The sequence below is a fragment of the Spea bombifrons genome, chromosome 7 (genome assembly GCF_027358695.1).
Source record: "Spea bombifrons isolate aSpeBom1 chromosome 7, aSpeBom1.2.pri, whole genome shotgun sequence".
Lineage (NCBI taxonomy): Eukaryota > Metazoa > Chordata > Amphibia > Anura > Pelobatidae > Spea > Spea bombifrons.
The window spans coordinates 10,079,563-10,107,452 of NC_071093.1; the positions used below are offsets into that span (position 1 = coordinate 10,079,563).

General features: G+C 35.9%; 1 protein-coding gene across 1 annotated transcript in view; it reads right to left on the bottom strand.

Annotated features, from left to right (window-relative positions):
* Positions 1 to 900: 900 nt before the first annotated feature.
* Positions 901 to 27,890, bottom strand: part of LOC128502403 (sodium channel protein type 2 subunit alpha-like) — a 72,760-nt gene continuing 45,770 nt past the window's right edge. Inside the window, exons 13-27 of the mRNA XM_053472218.1 lie at positions 27,396 to 27,531; positions 27,042 to 27,280; positions 26,023 to 26,196; positions 25,345 to 25,701; positions 24,126 to 24,605; positions 15,286 to 15,424; positions 14,470 to 14,624; positions 13,515 to 13,688; positions 10,438 to 10,560; positions 6,040 to 6,321; positions 4,928 to 4,981; positions 4,577 to 4,714; positions 4,180 to 4,284; positions 3,207 to 3,477; positions 901 to 2,629 (exon numbers count right to left, since the gene is read on the bottom strand). Coding sequence (XP_053328193.1) covers positions 1,434 to 2,629; positions 3,207 to 3,477; positions 4,180 to 4,284; positions 4,577 to 4,714; positions 4,928 to 4,981; positions 6,040 to 6,321; positions 10,438 to 10,560; positions 13,515 to 13,688; positions 14,470 to 14,624; positions 15,286 to 15,424; positions 24,126 to 24,605; positions 25,345 to 25,701; positions 26,023 to 26,196; positions 27,042 to 27,280; positions 27,396 to 27,531 — 4,023 coding nt within the window. The 3' untranslated portion in view covers positions 901 to 1,433. The remainder of the gene's footprint in view (positions 2,630 to 3,206; positions 3,478 to 4,179; positions 4,285 to 4,576; positions 4,715 to 4,927; positions 4,982 to 6,039; positions 6,322 to 10,437; positions 10,561 to 13,514; positions 13,689 to 14,469; positions 14,625 to 15,285; positions 15,425 to 24,125; positions 24,606 to 25,344; positions 25,702 to 26,022; positions 26,197 to 27,041; positions 27,281 to 27,395; positions 27,532 to 27,890) is intronic.

Here is a 27,890-nt window from a genome sequence, read left to right on the forward strand (position 1 = left end):
GCTCTATCAGAGTATCTCAGCCGATTACACAATCAAGCGATTTCAGTTTGTTTTTAACATAAAAAACTATGTTAAAAAATGTTGTGTTGCTGTACAGTGACTAATATATTAAAAACTACAGTTATCCCGTGGACCACGCATTTCACATTTTTATCTCACCAAGAAAAGGGTACCCGACTCCATCAGCAGCATTTTCATGAAACATTTTTGTCCCCAAATTCAAGTTCTTGCTCCTTCTTTATGACTTTTTCCTTTTGATTATGATCATTTATTTAATGTAGTGCACATTCATAATCCGATACTTCCACAGAGTTTCCATGCTATAATGATTTTTAGTAATATAGCGTCATTCCTTATTCACTGGACCAACAACAGTGCCAATAAGTACACATATAGAAAATACAAGAACCTATATTATTTGGGTAAATGATTTATCATAAATTCATTCACACAGTATCCTTCACATTCCTTTATATCTTTATTGTGATCTCATCTTTATATATATATTTATATATATATATATGCACTCCATGAATATTTCATCTGTACTATTGCCTTTTACTATTTTACAATAACTATTATTCTGATTTAAATACCATTTGACCTTAGTTCATTAGTTGTGGCTTAGCTTTGTGTACTCGACAAACATAGGTGATCTACTACTCTCTGAGTAACAACATGTTACCGATAGAACAATGTCATCCAACCTCTTGCTATTAGTGGGACGTCATGTGTGCCAACATGCTACAGTGACTTACATTGATGGGTTGTAGAAGGGAATGATGGTTGATGCAGAGACATTTTCGCCACCATCCACACAATGGCGTTTCGAACTTTAAATTAGGTTGACTGCGGCTCTTTTTTCCCCATGGTGTGGTATCGGCCAATTAAACTTATGTCTTCCAATATACAGTGTATGGTCGTCTCTGTATTTCATAGACGTATAATATTTCCTCAAAATTAGTACTACATCCCCAACATACTGTAAAACCCATGTACAAAAATAGTCACATATATATAAAATAAACAACCTACAAACGAAATAAAAATGGTTAACCCACTAACACATTTTTTGTAAACATATGGCAGTTGAAATGCAAACAGTGGACACGATTATTGTACTACGGTGTTTTATGTGAAACACACATACGGCTGAGGTGTGCATTTTCTCGACTGGTCCCAAAAGTTTGAGAGGCCTTTACGGCTCTCGGGTTAAGAAGTGTCAACTGTTATGAAAACAGTAACTGCCAGTCAAGGTTGTTATACCGTCACTTGACAAGAGGTCACTGTCTTGTTTTATAGGCACGGACCTTGAGTACATATATGCAAGAACTGTCAGTTTGGCATAGATCTCCGGGAGGAGTCCTGTTGACACAAACAGGTCATCTTCACAGGCTGTAAACAATTTAACACACAAATGAAAATGTGCAGTTTTATTTTTTGTTCTCCCTGGTGTCTTTGCTTTTGTCCTCTTTCTCTGCTTTGTCTTTTTCATGTTTCTCCTTTTCGGGCTTTGTCACGCTGTCGTAAGATGGAGGCGAAGTTGTCGAAGGAGTCATGTCTGTCTTCTCTGTGGTTGAGTTTCCATTAAGCTTGTCAATAACCATGTCTTCTTTTATAGGCAAGCTATTTACCTCTTTTAATTTATCTTTTCTGTATAAATATGAAGCTTTTTTAATTGTTTTTATTAAAAGGTATTTTCTGAAACAACGTTGAATAATTAGGGCAGATAATTCTTCTTGCTTTCGCCGTAAAGTAGATGTGATTGGCTCATAGGAGACTTTGGAAGGGTTGGATGCCATAAAGCGCTCTTCCATTGGCTGCCGAAGAGCATCCATCTCATCGCCTTCACCCAACACACGCTTGGTAAATGCAAACAGGATATCAAGGCAGTGAATTCTGTCACCGCTTACCATTGGGAGATCCATTGCAATGAGCTGGACTTTGTTGGGTTTTGGTATACGAAGGGGTGGATCGAGGGCATCTGCAAATTCAGATAATTTACTGTACTCTATAAATTGGGTCGCATCTGGGTCAAACTTTTCCCAAACCTCATAGAACATTTCAAAGTCATCTTCTCCCAACGGTTCTGCGCTTTCTTCCGTAGCAACACTAAAGTTTTCCAGAATAACAGCAATATACATGTTTACCACGACCAAGAAAGATATGATGATATAACTGACAAAAAAGAAGATCCCGACTGATGGATTGCCACAATCTCCTCTAACAGAGCTTCCCGGGTGTTCGACGTATGGGTCACAGTCTGGCGCTCCGCTATTGAGAATTGGTGCCAACAACCCGTCCCACCCAGCAGACGTTGTAATTTGGAACAAGCAGATCATACTGTTGCCAAAAGTTTCAAAGTTGAACATATCATCGATTCCAGCTTCTTTCTTAACATAGGCAAAGTTGGACATTCCGAAAATGGCATAAATGAACATCACCAAGAAGAGCAGGAGACCAATATTGAATAAAGCAGGGAGTGACATCATCAATGCAAATAGCAGCGTACGAATTCCCTTTGCTCCTTTAATGAGACGCAAGATTCTTCCAATCCTAGCCAACCTGATAACTCTGAACAAGGTTGGTGAAACAAAATACTTTTCAATGATGTCGGCTAGAAACATGCCTGTAATAATTACAAGAAAAAAAAAGTTAATAAACAGAGCAAGGACCACAAAATTCATATATGTTTGAAAAAATATTCTACCTCTGACTTTGATGTTTTGAAACAAAAATACCAACAATGATTAAACAAAGAAGGAGCAGTATTTCTTTTCACATTGATGGATGATGCTTGACATTCTTAATATTCTCTCATTAAGTCCATCTTTTTCCCTTCCTTCATAGAGGCGATCATTTCACATAATATGGGGTGTATTGGAAGGCCAAGTTACTGTATCTATGGGGTATGATTCCGAAAGGCCAGGGGAAATTTCAGAGGTATATGGTATACTGTCATGGATAGCACAATTAGTGAATAGACCCCAACAGTGATCGTTTAGGAAAATTTAGTGAACTAAAACGGTATTTCTAAATACACATGTTTAATGCACTTTTACATGGATCAACTGGGAAATTCTGGACTCAGGGAAAAGTTTCTGAGCAACAGCCATTCTCATCCATCCCTAGCCGCAGGACACTTAAACTGTTTATTAATTAAACAACAGAGATCATATTTATTCAGAATCTTAACCAGTACTTACCCACAACAGAAAGAATTACAACGACAAAATCAAAAATGTTCCAGCCAATGGTGAAGTAGTAATGGCGCAGCGAGATCAGTTTTAAAAGAAATTCACCAGTGAACAGAATAATGAATACCAAATTGATCCAGTACAAGTTGTTTTCCATTTCATCGCTTTGCTCATCTGTTTCAATCATCATGGTTACCATGTTCAGGCAGATAAGGATCATGATCGTGATGTCGAAAGCTTGTCTTGTGACAAAATCAAAAACATAACCTTGGTATTTATTCTAGGGAGAAAAAAAATAAATAAAGTTTTATATCAGCAATTATTGCAAAGAAAAATAAAAACCAAATGTTCTTAACATTGTACCTTTGGAAATTAACTCATTACACGGTTCTTCTTCTTGTTCTGAAACCTTTGACTAGAAGGTCATAATTTAATTCCATCCCACTTACCAGCTAGTGATCATGGCATGGAATCTCCAGACTTATTAGAGCTATTAACGCTCTTACCTGACAAAGAAGAGGTTGGCCTGCAGCAGCCCGACTCCTCCATGGTTTGACTGTTCTTACCATTGATTGACAGCTTGGAGCAGTCAATGAGTGGCAGGAAAGCGTTCACATTGAAATCAATGGTAGCACTTTCCACACATGCGCACTACGTTCTGAACAGACCTCTGCACACATGGTTCACGTGAGCCAGAGCTGACTGGTTTCTTCTAATAATGGGTTTGGTTAAGTAACTGTTTCAGCAATCTTCTTAAGGAATTCCTCACAAGCTAGACATGTTGAAGGTTATCAATAAAACTATTCACATCACCATAGCAACCAATGCAATATTCCTGCCTCATTGGATAATTCCATTGGTGGTTATAATAATACCAAAATGGCAAGGGCATGAGACTCGTGTTCACTGACATAAGACAATCTGCACTTAATTACTCTTGAAACAATACACAATTTTCTTCAAAGATGATAATAATACTTACTGGTGGTCTTGGAATGGGTTTTTGAGGTTTTTTTGACCCAAGCTTTTTCATTGCGTTATAATATTTCTTTTGTTCCTCTGTCATGAATATGTCTTGACCTCCAAAGTAAAGGATTGAAAAGAAAACAGATCAAAACCAAGCTAGATAATATCTACCATAATTTTAGCATTTTTGGTTAATGCAATGTGTTGGGGGGGGTCGGGGGATGTTCTTAATTTAGCTACATTTGTTTAAGATTAGATTCTATGAGCAGCTAATAAAATAGTTCCTTCCAGTCCGTTCTCCTATGTGTATGTCATGCTCTTTCTATTCAAGGAAATCCCTACTTTGTAACTCTACTGTATTACTAATTTGGATGGGAATTTAATAAATAATCATACAATAATAAAATACTTATCTTCTTTTTTTGCTGGTTGAAATTATCAATAATAACACCAATGAAGAGGTTCAAAGTGAAGAAGGAACCAAAGATGATAAAGATAACAAAGTACAGGTACATGTACAGGTTGTCTTCATAGATAGGTTGTTCTTCTACCTGCATAAAACAATAAAAAGCTACTTTAGAACATGGTGGGCACATGGGGAATATTTCAGGCCAATTTCAGACTCCCTGTGGTGCCATTGCTCAATGGTCAGTAACACATATATGTATTTTGCCATAACACTAGAAGATATCAATCATCACACACATAACTAGTTTACAACAGAAAAAAACAACAGAGTAAATTAATAAAAATGTCATACTAACCTTACGTGAATCAACTGCAGCATACATAATGTCCATCCAGCCTTTAAATGTTGCCTATAGGAGAAAGATGTTTACATGTACTTTAATTAGAAACAATACCCCAGTCACAAAGGCAGCATTCTGCATATGCAGTGTCTTATTTATGGGGGTTACTGCCCTAGGCTTGACCCAGCGCAGCTTCCCCAGCCACCCCCTACCAAGCTAAGGAGGACCTCATATACAGTTGCAGGCCTCTTAGAATGATATGACATTGTAGTTCATATGGAAATGATACTACGGAGATCTACACAAACCTCTGTAGTGCAATCATCCCAGTTTCAAGAGGGGCCTTTCATTTTTTCCCAAAAAGCCCATTGATAGCTGTGGCACATTAGTGAAGTGGCCCAGGGATTTCCTCTCCCTGATTTACCATCCAAGGCTTATGTCTAGTGGGCCAGCTTATACCACTGCATATACACTATATGGACATATATGGACTATATGGAATACAATTATTACACCCTTTTAGAGACTATGTGTACCTGATAATTCTTTTTTTTTACTAAAGGGAGTCGTCAGGAGAGTTTTTTAACTTTATAAAGGGTCAATACTGGCAAGTTTCTAGTAAAGGGCTGAACTGGCCCTGTATAATATAGGGTAAAAGGGTGAAGAAATCTCACTGATTTAACTATACATTATCCAGGTTCTTCCTGTAGCAGAAGGTCCTGCACCGGGGTCTAGACCTTCATCATGTATAGTGAAGTCAATGAGCTAAAGCACAACTGTCCTGCAATCTCTCCTGACAACTCTCCCTTAAGTGAATAGACCACAAGGTGTCAGTCGTGGAGGCAAAGGGATAAACCAATTAGAACACTGTAAAAAACGAAGCAGTCAAATCAATTCATTATGTTTTTGGTTAATTCTTTTTGAGTCAGAATAATTGAAAGGAATGAATGTGACAAAGGTAGCAAAACTACGAGTCTCATTGATTTTCAAATGTCAGCTGATCATTTCAGCTCTACATCAGTGAAGTGACTTGAGTCCTCTTGGCCTCAATGTGGGGATGTCATATACCCAAGTGATTAGTGTAAAAAACTGACACTGGAAATGGTAGGAGCAAACACGGCACTTACCACTTGGAGCAATGCGAGATACCCAGCTCCGACGTTATCGAAATTCACTTTGACGTTTTTCCATCTGGCGGTTTCATTAGCACTCATCAGCCTTTTGCAATCTGATATATTGTTAACTTGGGTAACAGGCAACATTTCCCCGGTCGTCGTGTTAACACAGTGGTAATATTTGCCAGCAAAAAGATTTACCCCCATTATACTGAATATTAGCCAGAAAATAAGGCAAACTAGAAGCACGTTCATGATGGATGGAATCGCTCCAATTAGAGCATTCACGACCACCTAATATGATAATCAGGGAACAAAAAAATAAAAAAAACAAACATGTCAGGTTTGGCATTTACTGTCATGTAACCAGTTTAGTGTGAAACACGTACAAAAACTAATACGAGAGGATCGTGTGGGATGAAAATTCACACAGGGTAGGTAAAAAAAAAAAATCAACATTAAAAAAATAAAGACCTGATAGCTGAAATATGGAGTCACAGAAATGTGAACTGCAGAAATAAAAAAAAGAGAGATAAAAGTTAAATTAAATAATATAGACAATGTCATTCAAAAAAAGAGAAAATCATAAAATGGCTGATGATTGAAACTATAAAGGGTAGAAAATAATATAATAATGATAAAAATGTAACATTGCAAATAAAAAACACATTATTTTAAGGAGTAGTACTGTTTCCATTTCATTTCATGCACTGTATTGTAATAGCACATGCGGTATGCAAAAAGCCATGAGTATTTTTGCATTGCCCAAGTAAGATGATGAACATGCTTTACATCATCTTAAAAATAGACTTATCCTTATACTTGGAAGTGTGCTTTGTAAATTAAAGGGACATGATAGCGTAGTAACGTTTTACCAAACCGAGAAGGAAGTTCTAGATTTTTTTTATATATATATATATATTAATATTTTTTTTTACCAAAATTCCAAATAATTAACAGTGAAAACATGAATTAAAGAACAGTGTAAAATCCCAAATTCTAGATTAGGAAAATAATTTGTAAAATAATAATAATAAAAATAAAGTAGTTCCTTCTCATGATAAAACATACTGACCCTTTAATTAAGAAACTAATTTGTAGCATAGCAAAATACTATTTTTCAAACCCATTGCAAACTTCAAATTCATCTAAAATAATCATCTAGATTCCACTTTACTAGAGGTGCTTCCATTACATTATAAACATATCTATATATAAATATATATAGATTATACTGTATCTTTATATCCAAAACACGTATTAAAACTAATGAACATAACCAATGAACATAATGCTCCTGACTTAATGAGAAGATGGCGTGATTATTGACATCAGTCACCCACGACTGCATGATTTTCACACGATTTATATAATTGTTTCAATCCAATCGTTCTGCAAAAAGGCACCTCTTGGACTAAAGTGGAATTAAAGCAAATAATAATCGAAGGATTCCTTAAAAAATGATTTCTACCCCTTCTCCGCACCATTACTTTATTAAAAATTACTGCATACTCTTGATTTAACTTTTTCATTGCGTTTGGCACTGAGAAGGTTGAATTAGAATGAGAATTACTAATGAGCTGTTAATAAATGCGCTGTAGAAGCCTCCCACCCTTAGAACCTCCCGTAACCGCATGTCATGTAAGTATCAACAGGCATGTTATAACTTCTTCTCTGTTAGCACATGCACAGAATGAATATGGTTATTACTTTATCCTATCAACTCTTGCATTTATTGAGTTTGGAATAATAATAATAAAAAATTTATGATGCTTGTAACAGATTAATTGCCCTTTTGTAACAAAATAGCATTTTTATTATTAAAATAATTGAAAATAGAAAAGTTTTTTCCTAGACATAAAATAAAAATAAATACTGTGGGTTTTTTTTATGACTAAACCTGTCTCTCATGCCTACTAAGTCTAGTGATTGATACTTTTTGTGTGATGACGTTGTTCAATGTGTACCATTATTGATCTTGGATAATGCAATGGTGGGGTGACAGGAGGCAGAAGGTTGTAGTTAATGGTGAAGGTCCTGTTACTAATGGGGTGCCTTGGGGATCAGTACCGGACCTATACTTTTTAATAGCGATATTACAAAAGCCCCCAAATATATACAATAAGTATTTTTCTTAGTATTTAGATCGTTACAGTTCAAAGATTTAATTTTTTTACTTTGGTCGCTGGGGAAAAACATCCTTATTTCTGGGCTCTGCGGCAGTAAAGCAGAGGATCGGATGTGCACTAGCTTGGTTACCATAGTGCTCGATATGTGAATTTTAATGAAAAGCTAGTTTATCTAATGCAACAGCAGCTCAGTCGGAATGATGCGTCTTGCTGTCAGTGACACAAATGGGAAGTGGGAGGATTTATGTTGAAGTGTAATATAGCGTAGGGATAGCGGAATACAGTATGAGAAGATTGGAATGGTAAAATCCACCCTGACAGTTCAAGGCGAGCAGCTGATAAATCATACACGTACAGCCACATGATACACGCTTACACCATGTGGCCACACACAAAAGGTACGTGGGAAGAGCCGGTGGGCACTGGACCACTGGGCATTTGCCCATTGTGGTTAATGGCCATACTGGGGCTGACTGTGATACAGTATAAGGACACATAATCCACTAACAACATAAAGGCAAGAAGAATTTGTTACACTCCCATTATTGGTTTTAAAGGTACAATGGATTGATGAAGTGGAACCAGGGCCGGCCCGACAATGGAGCCGAGTGGGGCAACTGCTCCAGGCGGCACTTTTGAAGGGGGGGCACTTCGCCGCCCCAAGCCCTTTTTTTTTTTTTTTTTTCTCTCTGCGGCGAGTCTCCCTGTTCGGTCTCGGTGCCGGCATGTAATGCTGAGTGCCGGAAGATTTCCGGCGCTCAGCATTACAAGCCGGCACCGAGACCGAACAGGGACACTCGCCGCAGGACCACTGAAAGGTAAGCACAAGGGGGGGCGGCAGGGACGGGGGAAGAGGAGGGGGGGCAGCATTTTAAAATTCGTCCCAGGCGGCATTTTGCCTTGGGCCGGCCATGGGTGGAACCGTAAAAACTAACCCCGCCTCAGTTAATAAAAGTTGATGAAAAGTCAGTAAATTAGCATTAAAGCTAACATCTACAATTATCAATTTATTAACAGAAAAAAACTAACTATATTTTAGTTGATTGTGCAATAATTTTATGTATTTTTAATTCATTTTCTAATCTACAGTACAAGCATCACAAGTCAATAAGTAACCTTAAATGATAATCATCAAACCAATATATGCATCAGGTAGCAAATACTAATAGTTAATAGAGCAAATATTTTTATATGTCCCCCCAAGATCCTTTCCATTCTAATGGGACCAGTCTTGTTGAGAAGATGGATTTTAAAGCAACATTCATAAGTCAGATGAAGCCAAGTCACCTCCATTGATGGAATATTGTTTTTTCCCCTATAAATATGTGCTGCGCCTTCAACGATCATTCTATATGTTAATGCAGAGTGGACCTGCTGATATACATGACCATGTACCAGCAGGGACTATAAGCTTGGCTTCCTCTGTGGTTAATTATGATAAGTAATGTTACCAAAGATGTGTATACTGTATACAAAGAGAAACTATGACCATAATCTCTGCACGTTTCTGAATTTTGTTACATTTCAAAAATGAGGATGTCACAAAATGTCAAAAAAAAAAAAAAACATTATAAAAATGCGTAGGAAAGTTTTGGTGTAATAAATTCCTATTGATCAGGAGAAGGCTGGCAACTTTATGGTGGCCAAAAAACTCTAATACAATGGGCCAAACTCATTCAATGTTCATCCCAGTGTAATATAAACTCACCAAGGACTGCAAAGATTAGGTAAAGAAAGTATTCAGCCAGGTGATAAATGTTGCCTGTTACTGTAGACAACCACAGTGGCTGTTTTGAAACCCACAAATAAGACCATTCTGGTTGTGACCCCAAACCTTCAAACTCACACCAGTCCAGGGGGAGCTGCTGACCCTCTCCTGATATCAGTATGGTACACCAGGAACTTTACAATATGTCATGTAGTTTATCTTTGCTGGTCAGCTATCACATCTTTAGTATGGTTATCAGAAACGAAAGCCATTAATGCTTAATCTCATAAACTTCGATAAACGGACACACTAGAAATGTAATTTAACCCTCTCCGGTTTAGCGATAGAGAATCAAGGATCTATGAATAGAATCTATATCCCCTATTTTCAGTTAATGTAAACCAAAAGTCAAGGTAAACTGAATTGCAGGATTTGGGTGAAAGTGCTCAGTGATTTTGTTCTCAGACCGTGGTGATACATACGTCAGACAATCTTTCAGCAATGCTTCATCATTCCTTATCGCATGCATGTATCTACACATGCATTAAGAGTGACTCCTATGTGATTTCTTACCCTCATCCCTTCAAACCGTGAGAGGGCTCTCAGTGGTCTCAATGCTCTTAGTGTCCTAAGGGACTTAATAGCTCCTAGTTCAGAGTATCCCAAGGCATTAGCTACTAAGCTAACAAGAGACACCTATACAAAAACACAAAAACAATAATTGGTCTTCAACTTGACACTGTACATAAATTAAGGACTCCTTTGGTTATAGGGAAGCTGAAGCCGTTCCTTCCTTGTATCACTGTAAAATCAAATTGTGTTAAGCCTGGAAACAAAAAGCATATTAAATCCACCTGATTATTGAGACCTGTGACACATTGAAGCGGTCTTACCGGCTCTCTTATTTTCTTAAGGGTCCAGTTGGATTAGAAGAGAAAAACTAAGCCTGATAATACAAATGAGCCTAAAATAACAAAAAACGGGTGCCGTGCTGTGTAACACCCTGTTGTCTACGTCTTACCCTTATTCCTTCAAATCTTGATAACGCTCGTAGAGGTCTCAGGGCTCTCAAGGTCCTTAGAGATTTAATAGCAGCTAGCTGGTCATACCCCAGAGCCACCGCCAAAAGGGATATGATTGAAATCTGTTTAGAACCAACAGTATGTTTAATGAATAATTCAAAAACTGGATGCAGTGCTAATGGTCTTCATTAGCACTGCATTCAAAAAATTGAATTTAAAGACATATATATCTTATTTGCCTTCAAGTAAAAAGTTACATTTTACCCACCCACTTTTTTTTTTTTACACATATTATTAACTCACCTTTAAACTTGTAATTTCCGTTGCAGAAACGGAGGTGGTATATATATATATATATATATATATATATATATATATATATATATATATATATATATAAAGTCCAAAAATAATTACCGGCACTCCAGGGACTTTGCAAATGACCACACAAACAACTTCGGTTTTTAAGTCAACGTTTCAGGACTTAAAAACCGAAGTTGTTTGTGTGGTCATTTGCAAAGCCCCTGGAGTGCCGGTAATTATTTTTGGACTTTATATTATTTACTGCTGCAGTTATTTGGCACCGGGCAGAAATTTGGCATTTGGAGTGCAATTGTTAATTTTGGACTTTATATATATATATATATATATATATATATATATATATATATATATATATGCTCTCATACATTAACCATAACTTAAAGGAAATTGAGGCCAGGAAAATAGTTACGGGCTTCGAGGTCTAGGAGCTAAAGTTTGGGTTTTATCATAGGGCGCTGTATGTCTTTGGTTGAACTAACCTTGTCTTTTGTTTTAAGTCTACTGACAAGGCGCTATGACCAAGCTAAGTACATAAGAAGGCAGAAATAAAAGTCAAAACATCAACAAGACTCTTCGTATTTCCTTTCTTAATTTAGTTAAGGCAATATATATATATATATATATATATATATATATATATATATATATATATACACATACATATTCAGTATTTAACTTACGATTTATTTTTCCTTTTAATTTTAATATTTTTATATACTACTGTTTTTTTTATAATGGTTCGATACATATTAATGTTTTAGTTACTTTAAGTCTAAATGCAAACTTCAGAACCGTTTAAAAAATTATATATATTCTATGTTGAAATTTACATATATTCTGTGTTCTTGTTTATCTATAAACCACCATTACTGGATACTGATTTAATTATGTTTTTTTTTTCCGTTTCTTGTCTTTCACAATGACTTCATTACTTATATTCTTATATTTGAAGATAACAGCATCAAAGTCATGAAGACTTCATTATATTTAGTACTAATCCGATGTAAAATGGATTGGACATATTCCAGAACCACACAAAGGTTCCATACAAAAAAAAATATCAAGATACTTCTACATTGTAGCAGAAACCTAGAAATTCAAACATACATTTCACTATGGGACAATCAAGAAATCCACAAACTACTTATTAAACATATTAAAAGAGAAGAAAACATACCAAAAACATATAATTTTACAAAAACTATAATAATGTAAATAATACATACTATATAAAAATAATGTATGACGAAAAAGATACAGATCCTCTCAATGAAGTTGAAGGAAAAACCAGAATACTTTGAAATATAATAAATTGTTTATGAAAATGAGAAATTATCCTTAGTATAGTTGAGGAGGATAATTACCTCTCACATAATGGTCCAGTAATACATTATTAATTAGCAAATTATGTATATTTTAATGGTTTATTTTTTCTTGGTTTTTGTTATAATATTTGTTTTCATGAGTTATACCAGTGAGATAATTCTTATTTAGTTAACAGCGTTAACGTGAATATCCATTAGTGGAATTAGTGTTAATAATGATGAAGGAGGTGAGTTTGTAATTAAATGTGTTGCTAGCGGAGTTTACTTTACCATCGGAAGCTTCCTTTTACACAGAGGTTACTGGGAATTCATTGATTAGACACCTGCACAAAGCATTATAATTTGATTGGCCAAAACTCATCCAATCACATATCAAACAGTCACGTTTAAGAATGCCACAGAGACGAAAAAGGAAAAACAGTCTTACCGATAGTCCATAGAATTAAAGATATTTTACAAAAACACGCATTTGAAGCTTTTACTTATTTCGAGGTACGCTTTAGCCTTCATATGCATTTTTTTTCTTATATTTTACCTTTTTTTGGCTGCAAGTGCACTAGAATCCTAAGTACATTTACCACAACAATAAACTTATTTGGATTTTTAAATGTTTTAACGAATATTATTCATTTTCACATTATATACACCAAAGTTTACAATCTCCAAAGAATCTTTGTAGGCTTAAAAATAAAAATAAAACAGGATTCCCAGCACCACATAACCACACACATAACTAGGTAATGCACTTGGTAGACAAACTTGTTTAAAAGTCCGATCTACACAATTTAAGATTATTAAATCCCTGAATAAGAACATGCTAGTTTAAATGATAAAACAATGATTTTTACCTCTTAAAAACCCTGCTAGATATTTCGTGCTGTTGCTAGTTTATCTTTACTTTAACCTGGGTTATACGTATATTATATAGCTTAATGTTCTTAGTAAGGTTCTGCATGCAGGATAAAATTAAAATACCTACATCTACAATTAGGAAGTCCAGCCAGCACCAGGCGTTGGTGAAGTATTTCACAAATCCATAAGCCACCCATTTCAGAAGCATTTCCAGAATGAAGATATACGTGAAGACTTTATCGGCATATTCCAACATGGTCTTTATGGTTTTACGTTGCTCAATGTAAATGTCTTCAAACGCCTGTGAGGCAAAGAGATTGTAAAACAGGTTTCGATTTCGATCTAAACAGTTGGGAAGATCTTCAATCTTCCTTTCAACCAGCGCATTTACATGGGGAAGAAGAGCCAAGCCCGACAGCTGAGGTCACGGCTTAGAGTCAGGCTTTGGACAGCACTCCTATTACATACACCACTTCTCTCCACACTAACAAAATCATTTTCTATGCCCAGCTCATACCTAAAAGCAGTCTATGGTAGGTGTTCATAAATGAGACACTAGTATAATACAAGTGTATTAATGCTATTATGCATTTTATACTGTCAATTTTAAAGTTAGTTAGTTGTCACTTCCTTTTGGTAACAGCACTATGTAATTGTAATGTAATAAGTTTCAAAAACAAGGCAATAAAATGGAATCTTAGGGCTACTGGGAGTCCTAAAACATTGCTTTGTCATATTGTTTTTTTGAAATCCTGATAGCCTTTGTACACATTGCAGACATGGAAAACAAAGCATCCTTAACTATTCTTTAGGGCCTCTGGCTCAGTGGCAGAATTGTGCTAGTGGAGCGAATAGTGTTGATTAAAACAAATTGTGAATCCTTCTTTGGTCCTCTACCGTAAGCCTAATTTAATCATACTGTGTCTTTGTATGCAGGTAAAACCACAGTAAAGCTTCTGATGGCTCCCAGGTCCTGCCTGGGCATCAAGAACGGCTCAAGAACTGCTGAAGAACATTCCTGTCCCATACCAAGCAAGACACAAAACATGGTTTCCTCAAAGGCTCATCCCTTATGCACTTACCAGAGCACCACTGCTAAGGAGAATCATAAAGATAATGAACGTTTCAAACCAGTTGTGTTCCACAATAGTGTAGCAGGTCTTCCTAAATGTCCACCACACTTTTCCTTTGTTTTCATCAATATTCACATAGCAAAGAGGGCAGGTCTTCACACAGCCTGCAAAACATAACTTTGTTAATTTTAAATCGTCGGACTTTCACCCTTTCACCCATGGACATTTGGTTTGCATTCCTTTTTCTTTGATGTCCTTTTAATGTTTAGAACATATTATAGACCCTTTTAATTTAACAAAGACCCTTTTTAATCAAGAACCTTGATTTATTGACAATTTAAAAACCCTTACAATTTCTCTTTTTTTGGGATACTAAATATAATATTATCAACAGTTAAAAAATATCTATATTCAATCCCAAAACGTATTTGCAGCTTCATTTCTTTATTCTTTAAAAAATGTGCTGACAAACAAGAATGTTCTAAAGATCACAACATACCCTTTGAGCGTCAAGGAAAGCAATCCATTTTACATTTTATGAGTATATATAAATATAGCTAAAACAAGAAAATATACCAGTAGGGTGATACAGATTGCAACAATAATAGTTTATAAAAATAACTGAAAAAATGGAAAAAAAAAATAAATCAGTGGTCTTTCCCTGCAATTTTGTAAAGCCGATACAATCCATGCACAACATGTGTGCTTTTATGATTAACAAGGACATTTAAAGTTCATAGTATTACATAATCCTGTTCTATGGGATTGCTGCCAAACGAGAGGCAAGTACAAAGGCTCTAATGAGCAGTTTTCTCTCCCACTCACCTTCTGTAAAACAAGCATCTGGTTCCAGAGCTTCCTCGCTAGGGTCCACTTCTACAATGTCTCCATCTCCTTCTACTACCACTCCGGGGGGCCTGATGTCCACGGTACTCCCTTCCGACGAGCTTGTCATATTAAGCTTCTGAAAATAAACCCCAAAATTAAATAGTTAAACATTTTATTAAGAAATTATGCACGTTTTAAGTTAAAAAAAAATCTGCAATCCTTATTATTATTTTTTTTTTTGCAAGATAAGAAGGGTAACACATTGGAAAAATAATGTGCTACCTACCTCTTGCACTTAAACAGTTACTTTTCTTAGACTCCAGCAACTAAAATACAACTTTTACATACTACTTTATTAATATTTAATGTACTCCAGCTTGCGGAGGTAAGGGATCCTCCAATAATAATAATTGCAACATAATCGCAACATTTACAAGCCCAAGTTGGCAACCATGTCATAATCCATCTGTACCAGTAAAAAAAAAACATGCCCTATTCTTCAGTACACATATGGCACGGGAGTTAAAAAAGTACATTTTTGCTACTTTGATATCATACAGAAAATGCAGTTTTTCAATTTTTTTTCAAGCAATTGCATTCCTCTTTTTCAATGCACCCCAGAGTGTCTCTGTGCATTTCCAAACTACTTGTTGTTCTGCTACTCATACTCGTTCACATGGATGCAACAGCATTTTGTAACTAGGAGCTTTTTGTATTGTTTGTGATTATTTTTTTTGGACAGATACAAATTTCGATTGATGTTTCCAACTGCTCGTAAGAATGGCTTATTGTGGAAGAAGTATGAGTATCAATCTACATTGCAGTAGTTTTCCCGTTTTGCATTCACAGTCCGCATTCTCTGATCGGGTGTAATGTTATTATTGTGTAATGTATTACATCATCAATGGTTGCACTGAGAAACAGCAAATGTACATAGGAAATGATGGAAGCATATAAGGATTATAAAACGACACCATGTCGGGAAAAGGACATTCCCGTCCCAAATCCTTCACTTATGTAAGTTACAATCCTATAATAGTATTTTCCTGACCCTTCTCATTTTGCGCTGGTATTGACCCCATAATCATCGGAAAATTTAGAGTCAGCAATAGTCTTTGTGGCAGATATTTCACCAAATTGTACTATATGTACCAATAACTTTTACCAATTTTACTGAGAGGGTGGTAGATAAGCAGCCTCCCATTAGAACAGGTAGAGGCTAATACAGCGAGGGAATTTAAACATGCAAGGTATAAACATAAGGCTTTCCCGACTCCAAGACTGATTAAGGTTTGAGTTTTTACATCTTATCTGCCATCAAATTCTGTGTTTCACCGACTTTTGCCACAAACACCAGTGTTCTTGCACGGACACGGTGTCTCCTGAAATCAATGAAAATCCATCCCATTTAACTGATTCCAAAGCAAACTAAGGCTAAGTTCACCTCCCCGACCTTAACTACGTTTTGGAGTAAAATAATATCATATTTAAATGATATAAAATGTATATCTTAGCGCAAGTCCTGTTACACAGTAGATACTTCCATCATAGCCATATGAATACAAATTGTAGCAAAATGCTTCAGCAATAGCAAGTTTTATAAAAAAAAAAAAGATCAAAGGCAAAAATAAAAAATAAAGGGAACGTTACTCCATGGTCCTAAATAAATAGGAAACAAAGTATTAGGGGATACAAAAAATATATTACAATTATAAAACACACAGGTTGACATTAATGATTAACATAGTAACCCACAGACGGCTGTGAAGGGCCCTGCAACTTTCATTATGGCCCAGTTCAAGGCTGTCCCTAGACCAAATGGCACCCCAGGCAAGAATACTTTTTGTCCCACCCCGACCATTTATAATTTTGATGGTATTATGTTTTAATACAGTTACTGTGTATTTATACAGTTGAGTTTACCGACACATTTTCGGTTTTGTCTTGCTTTTTTGTAAACGTTACTGAGGCTCACTTCCATAAACACGTATGAACCAAACATTCTGAGCTCAAAGAAGAAAGACACAATAAGGAAGGAAAGAGGGACAAGGACTAATAAGGCGTTCTATGCCCCTGCTAAATTATTTCACACCCTGCCACCACTTCAGCCATAGGAAGAACACGCCATTGGAACGCCCTGTTGAGTATTTCTGTCATTCCTGGGATCCATGAAAGGGTACAGATCCTATCACACAAGAATAAGGGCACAAAGAAGTGGTAGAGAACTTGTGTTTGATGGACTGCATAGGTATGCTAAAGGAAGACCTAATATCGTCACACATAAATAGCTATTACCCAACATTATATCTGCCATTGTGTCTGCCAATACCTGAAAAAATATGCAAACACAAATACTGATTTTAGAAGCTCTTCGACATCTACTTCCCATATCGTTTATCCTTTCATTTGAAAAAGTAGGATCTTATTGTCTCAGGCCAAAAGTCTTTTAACGCTCATCCTAACAGTCAAAGGAACACTAACATAATTTTTAATGTGGGACATGAATCAGTTTATTGGATTTAGTGCGCCATTATCAAAAGCCTTCCGGACTAAGAACACGTGGGATAAGCAATGCATAGCCAATTCCTCCTATGAGAAATGTTACACTGAGTTGTTTCTGTAGACAGAGATGGAGGTATTAGGAATCACCAGGCTTGTGAAGCCACAAAAGGCATCCACTGCTGGACAACCTTTTGGCAGAACCAACGACCACAAGTCAGCTCCCTATACTTCATATTAAAAAGTATTGACCAGTTTTGGGGTTTAATCTTTTCTCCAGTGGCTTTAGTATTTTTAGTTACTGGGTCACCGCGTGTCTACAGACAAAAACCACCTAAATCCCAAATCACTGACATTGCTAACAGTTTGTGTCATTTGGATTTAAAGAGCGGAGTACAAATTCTAGATTGATTCCATGAAAAGTAGCAAACCGGTGGAAGTTCCCATAAAAGACTTTGAAAGTGTAGCAGAAATGCATATCGGAAGCAATGCCGAATATCACACCTGCGGAATAATACTAGCATTTCTTTGTATTTATGTTTAAAATAAAACCAAAAAGTATTGATATGCAAAATCCATCTCCTTATATGGCTTGTAAATTTTAGAAAAGTTCATAAAATCTAAACTCGAACCATTATTGTACCTTTAAAAGGTTAACATATTATTAACATACTTTTCATTTGAGAAAAAAAATAAAGAAAATAAAAAAAACTTCTCCAGCAGATTTGCATGGGGTTACGTTTAACCCCCTGAGTGCCAGATGGCTGTGTAAAGCATTGCTTACAAACTGACATTTAAATAAAATACTTTGAGGCATGAACAAAATATATAAACCTGAAACTGCTTCTTTTTTTTTTTTATAATAAAATTCCCTATAAAAAGTATAGGATGCTTTTTACCCAAATGGCAGAGAAATCTTTTCACAGTTTATCATTCATCTACATATCATTCATGTTTATAGTTTTGGAATCTGAATTGATTGGCCTCCTATAGGCACGTATTTGACCCATTATGAGCATTATGATCACAAACCCTGGTACTTCGTGAATTCCTCATACGGAATATGCTCTTTGAAGACCTTTACCTGAATTGAAGCCCAACAATGAATATATCATCCTTTCAATATGGAATACATTTCACAGAAATGCCTTAACAAAACCTTTAACAAAACTAACATATAGATAACAGACATAAGTAAGTAGGAACCTAAACACAGCGTTCTGAAATAAAGAATAAAAAAAAAATCATATTACATGATAACCCAACTGTAAATCTTTAAAACATATGCTTTCATTTACAGTCAAAATGATACATGCTCTTCTGCATCTTTCTTTAGAGTGTGGCCATTTAAGCAGAGGGTTAGAGCATGCATTAAATGCCAAGGAAGATACAAAAAAAGAAAACATACATATCAAAGTATAATATTAATCTGGGTCACAAAAACCAAACTTTGTTAGAGTTGCCATTGCCAATCTCGTAAAGACCATGCTGTGATGCGAGTCCTACGACTCGGCCTAAGCCTAATGGCTGTGGATGTTTTGTACTGGATTGCAATGGACAAGCAGGGGACACAGCTTAGGTGCATGCAAGCCAATCAAAAAAATTACTAGAATCAGATTATTTTGGTTAACCTTAAGAAATCTGGTGAAACGTTGCTGTGCTTTGTTTAAAAGCACCACAGCTGCTTTCTTGATTGCTCCTGCTTGATTTTACCCCTGTGAGAAGTAAAAAAAAAAGGGCAAGCAAAAAAAAAAAGATCAAATTAACAATATCCCTAATGCTCTGATTTGAGATTGATCACAAAAAAAACACAGATTCTCAAACATGTATTTAACTCATAAGAACACAGGACATAATCACATGGTGCCTTGTGTCCACACTCCAGGTAACCTGGCCATTGCAAGGTTCAAGTTTGTCCGCTTCTGGATAGTAAACAATATACACATATCCACAGACATGTTTCATCAACACGTACAGGTCTCCAAATATATGTGGTTCTAATAGGACAAGTGTTACATCAACATGGACACAATTTGATCAACAAAACACTTATTGAGCCACTCTGAACCTTCCTTTTACTGTTATGTGCGAATATAATAAGATATTTCTCTTAACTCCGAATTGTGCATTTGGTACAATCTATTCCTAAACACTTCTAATATGTAATGGTAATAGTTTAAGTACTAGAGAAGCAAGCAATGTATTTCGCCGTAAGAGTATATTTATAATTGTAAAGGAGTGATTACTTATATAGAACCCCAAGTTGTCACCCCACGCCTGGGAATTCCTACATGACTATGGTCATTAATGTGACCCACCAGGTCACTGTGAGCCCAGCGACCAGTGTGATGTGTCTTTACGTCCTGCAACAGACTATATGTAACTATCATCTGATGTCATCTGAAGGTTAGCTAGAAAGTTGTCATGGATTCACAATGCTCTGCTAGTGTAATTGTCGGTTGACACAGCTTTTACAATAAATAAAATAATTTACTGAAAAAAACCTATAGTTTGGCAGAGCAACATCTAAGTTATTTAATAATACCCTTAAATAGACTATCCTTAAAAAGACTGTTCGAACCAATCATCCACAATCAACAACTTACGGGAGCGATCAGTTAAATGGGGAAAGATAGTCGTGGAAAAAGAAAGTTAAGATCAATTTTCCCATTCTTCAAACTTGATTGGAGAAATGTATGACCCATATTTCTATTATATATATATATATATATATATATATATATATATATACATATATATCCCATAGTGATTCACTGCCTCAGCTGCCCAGTCCATGCTATATAAATGCATCCCCGTCCATTTGTTATAATTTCCAGACATTACTCTGCTTCTTTATAATTATATAAATTCATGGCCACGTAACTGCTGCACTAACCTCGAGTCAGCTGGGTCATTTAAAAAAAAACTGTGGGAATCAAATATTTAAGAAAAAAAAGAGAAATCTTTTTGTAATTGCAAATATGATTTCCTTAAAAGATGATGTCATAATTCTTATTAATTTAACTTTTTCATATCTGTAATATATGATCACTATTTCTGCTGTTTCATCTACTATACTTATTTCAATATAAGTTTCCACTATTTTTGTTTTTACTTTTTTTTATATATTTTTCAGCCTTTGAATGTTTTTGTTTTATTGGGATCTACTTCTTTATCACTCCATCTGCCTAATGGGTTTACATATTTTACGTAATATTTTGTATAGGGATCACCTACTCTGATCCTATCTGACTTAAAGGGGATGTACTATGAATAAATAAGTATTTTTTTGTTTAACATTAAAATAAAATTTAGCATTGCTGTACACCAGACTGCCACATACATATGTCCATGTATATCTGCCTGGAGTTTCTCTTCTTGGATTAAACATGAACTGCTCTCTCTGTTAAACTAAGATAATAAACCTTAGCAAATCTGCAATTTTAATTAAAGGTTTATTCCCATTGGATACAAAGCTCTTTGGTTTCATTCCAACAACCTATCAGTGCCTGCTTTATGCCACATGACAATTATGTGTTCCCTGCAAATTATTTCTAGGAAGGGTTTGGACATTCAGTAGTAACATGAAAACTACTAAACTCCAGATTATGTTATAACACAATTTGCACAGTTTTCAGAAGATATACAATTGGAAACCAATCAGGAAGAAGGCACCAAGTGTAAATATGTTCAGAGGAGACATGTTTCCAGTTTACTGGTAACACAACTGGGCCTATTGGGTCAACTGAAAGAGTTTTACGTGACACGTCCGCTTGGGAAAGCCACACAGTGTGATGGAGATAAGCAGAATAGTGGAGGGTAAATGAGGTACAATGCAATCTCTATAACACAGAGAGGGATGTGGTTTTATTGGAACAGACAAAGGCTAATTATGATAATTATGTCATGGTTTTGACCAGACATTTATCTGTCCTGGCATTGTAAGACTGGGGTTTATTTCTTCATTGCAGATATATTATTTGGACACCTGGCAAAATCAATACACAATCTCAATGTTGTGTCTTCATACATTATGAAAACTTTTTGGCTGTAGAACAACGTAAAACACTGATACTCAACAAACATTCCGACCCCTGAAAAGGGAAGAATGAGGGGAACAAGAATGTAAATGTATCTATGTATAATGTCCATTTTAGTGCTTTAGTGCAGTGTGTGAGCAGCGTCTCTTGTATCGGCCAGGGGAAGCAGGAACCCAGAGGTTTCTGCTCCCCCTGGGGGGGGGGGGAAGTTGTTTGCACAGACAGCGAGCAACGCAGAGGGAAGCAGCAGGGCCCCTGCAGAAGTCTGCGAGTGAGAGATCTGCAGTTCAGGGAAGGGGGTGGGTGTATGAACGAGTATGCGTGATTGAGGGAATGAATCTGTGAATGAATATAAGTATATGAATGAGTGTGTGATAGCATGGATGTGTAAGTGCGGGGGGGGGCATGGCACAGGGAGGCTGTAAGGGATGTGCAGACCCCATACTGCTGGCAGCATCAATACACAAGGGGGGCAGCTAGTCAGAGCATTAATTTCCATAAACACTCCTATCATGCCAAATCAGCCAGTACAAGCTGGAATCTGGGTATGCCTGGGCATGATAGGAGTGTGATTGCTGTTAACAATCATATATATATATATATATATATATATATATATTAATATTGTTATTAGATTTTTTGTACAATTTTGGTGTGTTACTTACTTTTATTAAAAGTGTGGTTATTTTATTTTTAATCCTGAATTTTCGCTTTCGGTCTAGAATTTTCATTTCGGTGCATCCTTAGTAGATAGTAATGTTAAATATAATATCCATAACAACTGTATTTGTCATGGTTACAGTACGCTGTGTGCTTAAAAGGGACGGTGCATAGTTTGAAAAAAAAAGCAGTGAAAAAAGAAAAACAATACATTATCTAATTTCCTAAGTTGGATGTTTTGATGCTCTCATGAAGCATCGCTGCAGGTCACAACTGCTTCGTTAGGGATGAAAGAGCTATCCTTGGGAGTTAATTATTATGGGGAGAGGGATTCAGCTGCATGAATTACATGATAACACAAGGAAAGTGTACTTTGGCCAGTACTGAAGCTAATTAGCATCACGCGCCTCCTGTGTCTACGGAAGAACCATCAAATCTAAAATAATTATCATATTTAAAAAAACAACAACCCCATGTGTCATAATATAAAAACGCAAAATACCTACCCAATGATGTACGCATTCCTAGTCACAATAATATCAATCAATAGGTGATACCTGGCATAGCTTATACTGTTTAGTTTTGATGGGTTTTGTTTGTTGTGTAAGACATGTATCATTAATAAATATCCATGAAATATGTTTTATTGTGTACACTAAACTAGAACTCAAAATACTGGATGAATAAAGTTCTTCAAACATTACTACAGTATAGTTATGTGGAATATACAGGGTATCCTATATACATCATAAACCATTAATATTTTTTGTCTTGTAGAATGAGAATCAGATGTTGGATGTCATTATATTATCTTAAAAAAAGGATTCTGCAAACACAAAATAACACCAATCACGTTTTCATTTAATCTTGAAGCTTCTTGAATAAATTAACTTTAAAGGGCTTGCTGGGAAAGAGAAGTGTTTTTGCACCTCTCTTTCTCTGCGAATCTACCTGCATTATTCTGGCCTCTCTGTAAACTTCTGCAAAAGGACGGAGCCACTCGAACAGCCTCTCCCTCTCTCCGGGGAGAGTGTGTGCCCGCAGACTCCGCTCTATTGCGGAAGTTCAGGGGAGACCATGTCCATTTGTCCACGGAGAAGCGGACAAAGAAAGAAGACATGAGACAGGAGAACAAGAAGATGCAAGGGAAGAAGAACTGTGCTTCAAGGGGACAGGGACAGAGAGTGATGGCGAATGAATGAGAGTGTGAGAGGACATGAATGATAGTGTTAGAGAGTGCGATGAGAGAGTAATTGAGGATGAGTTAAAAACAAAATCCGAACGAAAATTTGGAGCTCTTTCCTTTTCTTTTCATTTGTTTTGTTGGGGGTTCCTCCTTGTTTTTGGAGATTCATACAAATTAAAGAAATTCTCAAATTAAAATTGAAGTTCGTATGAAGTTCAAATCCACAAATCTACTGAATAGGTTATGACAGGTGGAACCAAAATGTTACCCAAACCAAGGAAAGAAAATTATCAAGTGTTTAATTTCTGACAAATCATAAGGTTCAGAACAACATTACTTATGGTTTATATTTTCTGTAAACTTAAGAAAATGAATATATATATATATATATATATATATATATACACACACATATACCAACAGCAATAGAAATAAAGCTAATTAAAACTTACCTCTTTACATTCTTCCAGATCGGACTCACTGCTAAAATCTTCAGTGTTGAGATTTTCAAAATCAGATTCCCCCACAGCAATAGGTACCGTTACAGTGAGGCTTGGGTTATGTATAAAGGACATATAGTCATGCTCATCCATAATGTATTTTTCCATGCTGCTGCCTACACCACTAGTTGTTCCATTCCCACCTTTGTGATAATCGAGGTCTCTATGTATTTCCACCGCATTATGATTAAATAGACAGCTTTCTTTTCTGTTATGCAGGTCCTCGAGCGGTTTGATTTCATCTAGAGCCTTTTGCTTTTTAACAAAGGCTTTTTGGATGCATTCACGCACTGTTTTTTTAACAAAATCTATTCCCCTCTGTATTCTTCCCACTGCAATCTGAAGATTGTTCATTTCATTGTCGTCATCTGTAGCGGTGAGGTTGTCCGAACTGAATGAGCTGAGTAACAAAGCCAGGAACAGATTCAAAACCTAAATAGATAAAAACACGATTTATTTACACTTTATTATACATGTTCTTCTGAACCAAGACAGGTAATATTTATCTTCTTTATAAGGGAAACATTCCTATTGGAATCACAGAATCCATGCCAAAAAGATGATCCTACATCCAATAATGAACTTAATTCAGAACACTCTAATTCATAACAGAGATACATGATGGGGGGTCTTCATCGGGGTATGTATGAAAACTGACCTTATTATGCCAAGCACATGATCAGAAGTCTCTCAATACACAGTGGAATGTTTTTTCTAATCTAGGGCTAAATGTACTTTAACTGATCAGTTGTTTGTACAGTATTATAAATAGCTAGGAGAAGGGTTGCATAATTAACATTGACCCTCATTAACCCTCAAACTTTTCAGGCCATAAATTAATGATACCCCGTGAGGATTTTTGACATGCTTTGTCCTATTGACCTTTTCTCAGGGGCTGCTTAATTACAGCCATATAGCACAACTCACTACTGTAATGTTTGATGTATAAATAATGCTTGTAAGAATAATACAATGAAAGATCTGCTTATTATTATTTGCTTAACAACATTTGGTTTATGTTTTGTTGAGTCGCAAAAGCATTATTACAATGCAACCCAAGAGAGGGTCTTGAGGACCTTGGTTGTGTATCTATCGCCAGTTTTAAAATTTACATCTATGGAATAAAAGGAACGTTACAGATACATTTATAAACCTGTTGCTCTGCACTTACCACTAAGTTTCCAATGACCATCACTAGCATGAAGACGAGGAGGCACATAGATTGTCCTGCAACCTCCATGCAGTCCCACATGGTCTCGATCCATTCTCCGCATAGCACCCGGAACACAATGAGGAAGGAGTGGAAGAAGTCATTCATATGCCAGCGTGGAAGTTTACAATCATCTGCTATTTTACAGACACATTCCTTGTAGCTTTTACCGAACAGCTGCATCCCGACCACGGCAAAAATAAAAACAATGATTGCCAACACTAAGGTCAAGTTTCCCAAAGCTCCCACGGAGTTACCGATGATCTTGATCAGCATGTTCAAAGTGGGCCAGGATTTGGCCAACTTGAATACACGGAGCTGGAAAAAGATGTTAAAGAAAATGTATTTATGGAAATTAAGTTGAAATCTACACAACTAATAGAACATTATCAATGTAGTACTTATAGAAGATTGGGGTTCAATGAAAAGCTACTGAATGTTCTATTTATTTAACATGCCTAACAATACAACCACATTTTATGTTTTATGGAATTTTATTTATGGAATAGATATAACTAACTCAATTTTGACAAAGTTGGTGATACAGACCTTTATGATCAAGCAATATATCACATATTACAATGGCCTTTGGAGTATAGCTATGTTTGAGCCATAATACAATGTACAAAATGTTCTTACCAATCTGAAAGACCTTAGAACTGATAAACCTTCTACATTAGCCAGCCCCAATTCCATCAAACTCAGACTAACAATGATGCCATCAAAAATATTCCAGCCTTCTTGAAAATAATAGTATGGATCCAGCGCAATCAGCTTGAACACCATTTCTGCTGTGAAGATTCCAGTAAAAACCTGTAGGAAGATAGGAATATGTATCTCGTTAACTTGATTTCTGCCTAATAATTTCCACTTCTACTCCGCAATCCGGTACCCATCAGATGAATAAGCCCTTGTGCATTCAAAATCTGAACTGCTCTCAATGGTTCTAGTTAATTGCAATATCTTATTTTGTAGATTTCAGTTTAAGCCAAAATTATATGTATATGTATGTATTTAGGTCTGTTTTTTTAAAAATATATAGTGCTACCATCAAATAAAAAGAGATACAATAAGTGAGTCAGATAAGAAGTACAGAAGTCAAAAATACACTGCGATGGGGTACAATATACGAACATCAGAAAAGGAGGTCCCTGCCCCGTGTAGTCTTCTATATATTATGCCTTTTTCTTTTACAGTAAAGTACACAATGTATGAACATTTATTATTGATTGATTATTAAAGGCACATTAGAGACATCATAGGCACCTTAATGCATATACTAGCTAATTGTCCCCATTAAATTAACATTTTCCCTTTACAAATGGATGTAAGGACTCCTCAGGAACCTCGTTCTGCATTTGCAGTCTCCCCACCCTAAGCATCTCGGTAGAGAGATAAATATTCTTTTTAAATGATTTATAGATAAGAACAATAACATCTGTACTGAGAACATGGTACGCATATTGTGGCACAGCCATACAAAATATATTTTTTTGCTTTTTGTTAATAAAATATTATTTCAGATTTTCATATATATATCTATGGTGCTAATTAATAACATATTTTGTTACTGCAACATTACAATGGAAAAATCACTATACATAATTCTTTACATAGAAACAACATGGCATATTTTATTGAAAGGTATTTCAACTTACCAGGTTTCCAACAGAGAGGACATAGGCAAACTCATTAGTCATTGGGTAGTGTTCCATGGCCATGAACAAGGTGTTTAATACAATGCAGATTGTAATGGCGAGATCTACAAATGGATCCATCACGATCAATTTCACAACATGTTTTATTCTTAACCAGTTCTCGCAACAGTCCCAAATGAGAAAGGTGTTTGCAAATTTGTACCAACAAGGTGGACATTTCTGCCTGGATTCCTCGAGTTCTGAAAATCAATAGAAGAAAAAAAGTATTCTTACAATTACTTAGGTTAATGATATTTAAAAAGTAGTCATTGAAACATCATTGGTCAATATGTCGGAACATTGGGAGTAGCGTACCTTCCATCGTGTTTGTCAAGATGCTGGCAACGCTTAGAGCTCTCTGTCTTGTAACTGTTGGATCTTCCAGAAGATCCATAGACATCTGGTAACAGCTGGAGCGTCTTTTTCTCACCTCGGTCTCAGTAGTAGTACCCTACAGATTAATAAAATGCCGATGTAATTTGTGCAGATTGTACCTCTTATGGTATATGGCTGCGCTGAGCAAAATGAGTAGCATAAGCAATCGGCATGATTTATGATACAAGGTACACTAAAAATCACATACATGCATCATGCAGCAAAATAAAGACAAAAAAAGACATTGTGGCTGATATTATATTATTCTATGTTTGCATTTGTACATGAACATATACAAGAAGAATATAAGACACATATATATATATGTGTTACACCAAATCAGTTTGTTTCATTATGATTGAAAAACACACCAGTTTTTACATGGTCTGTTCACTTTCGCATGCACTTTTATGTATACTTAATTTTAAAAAAAAC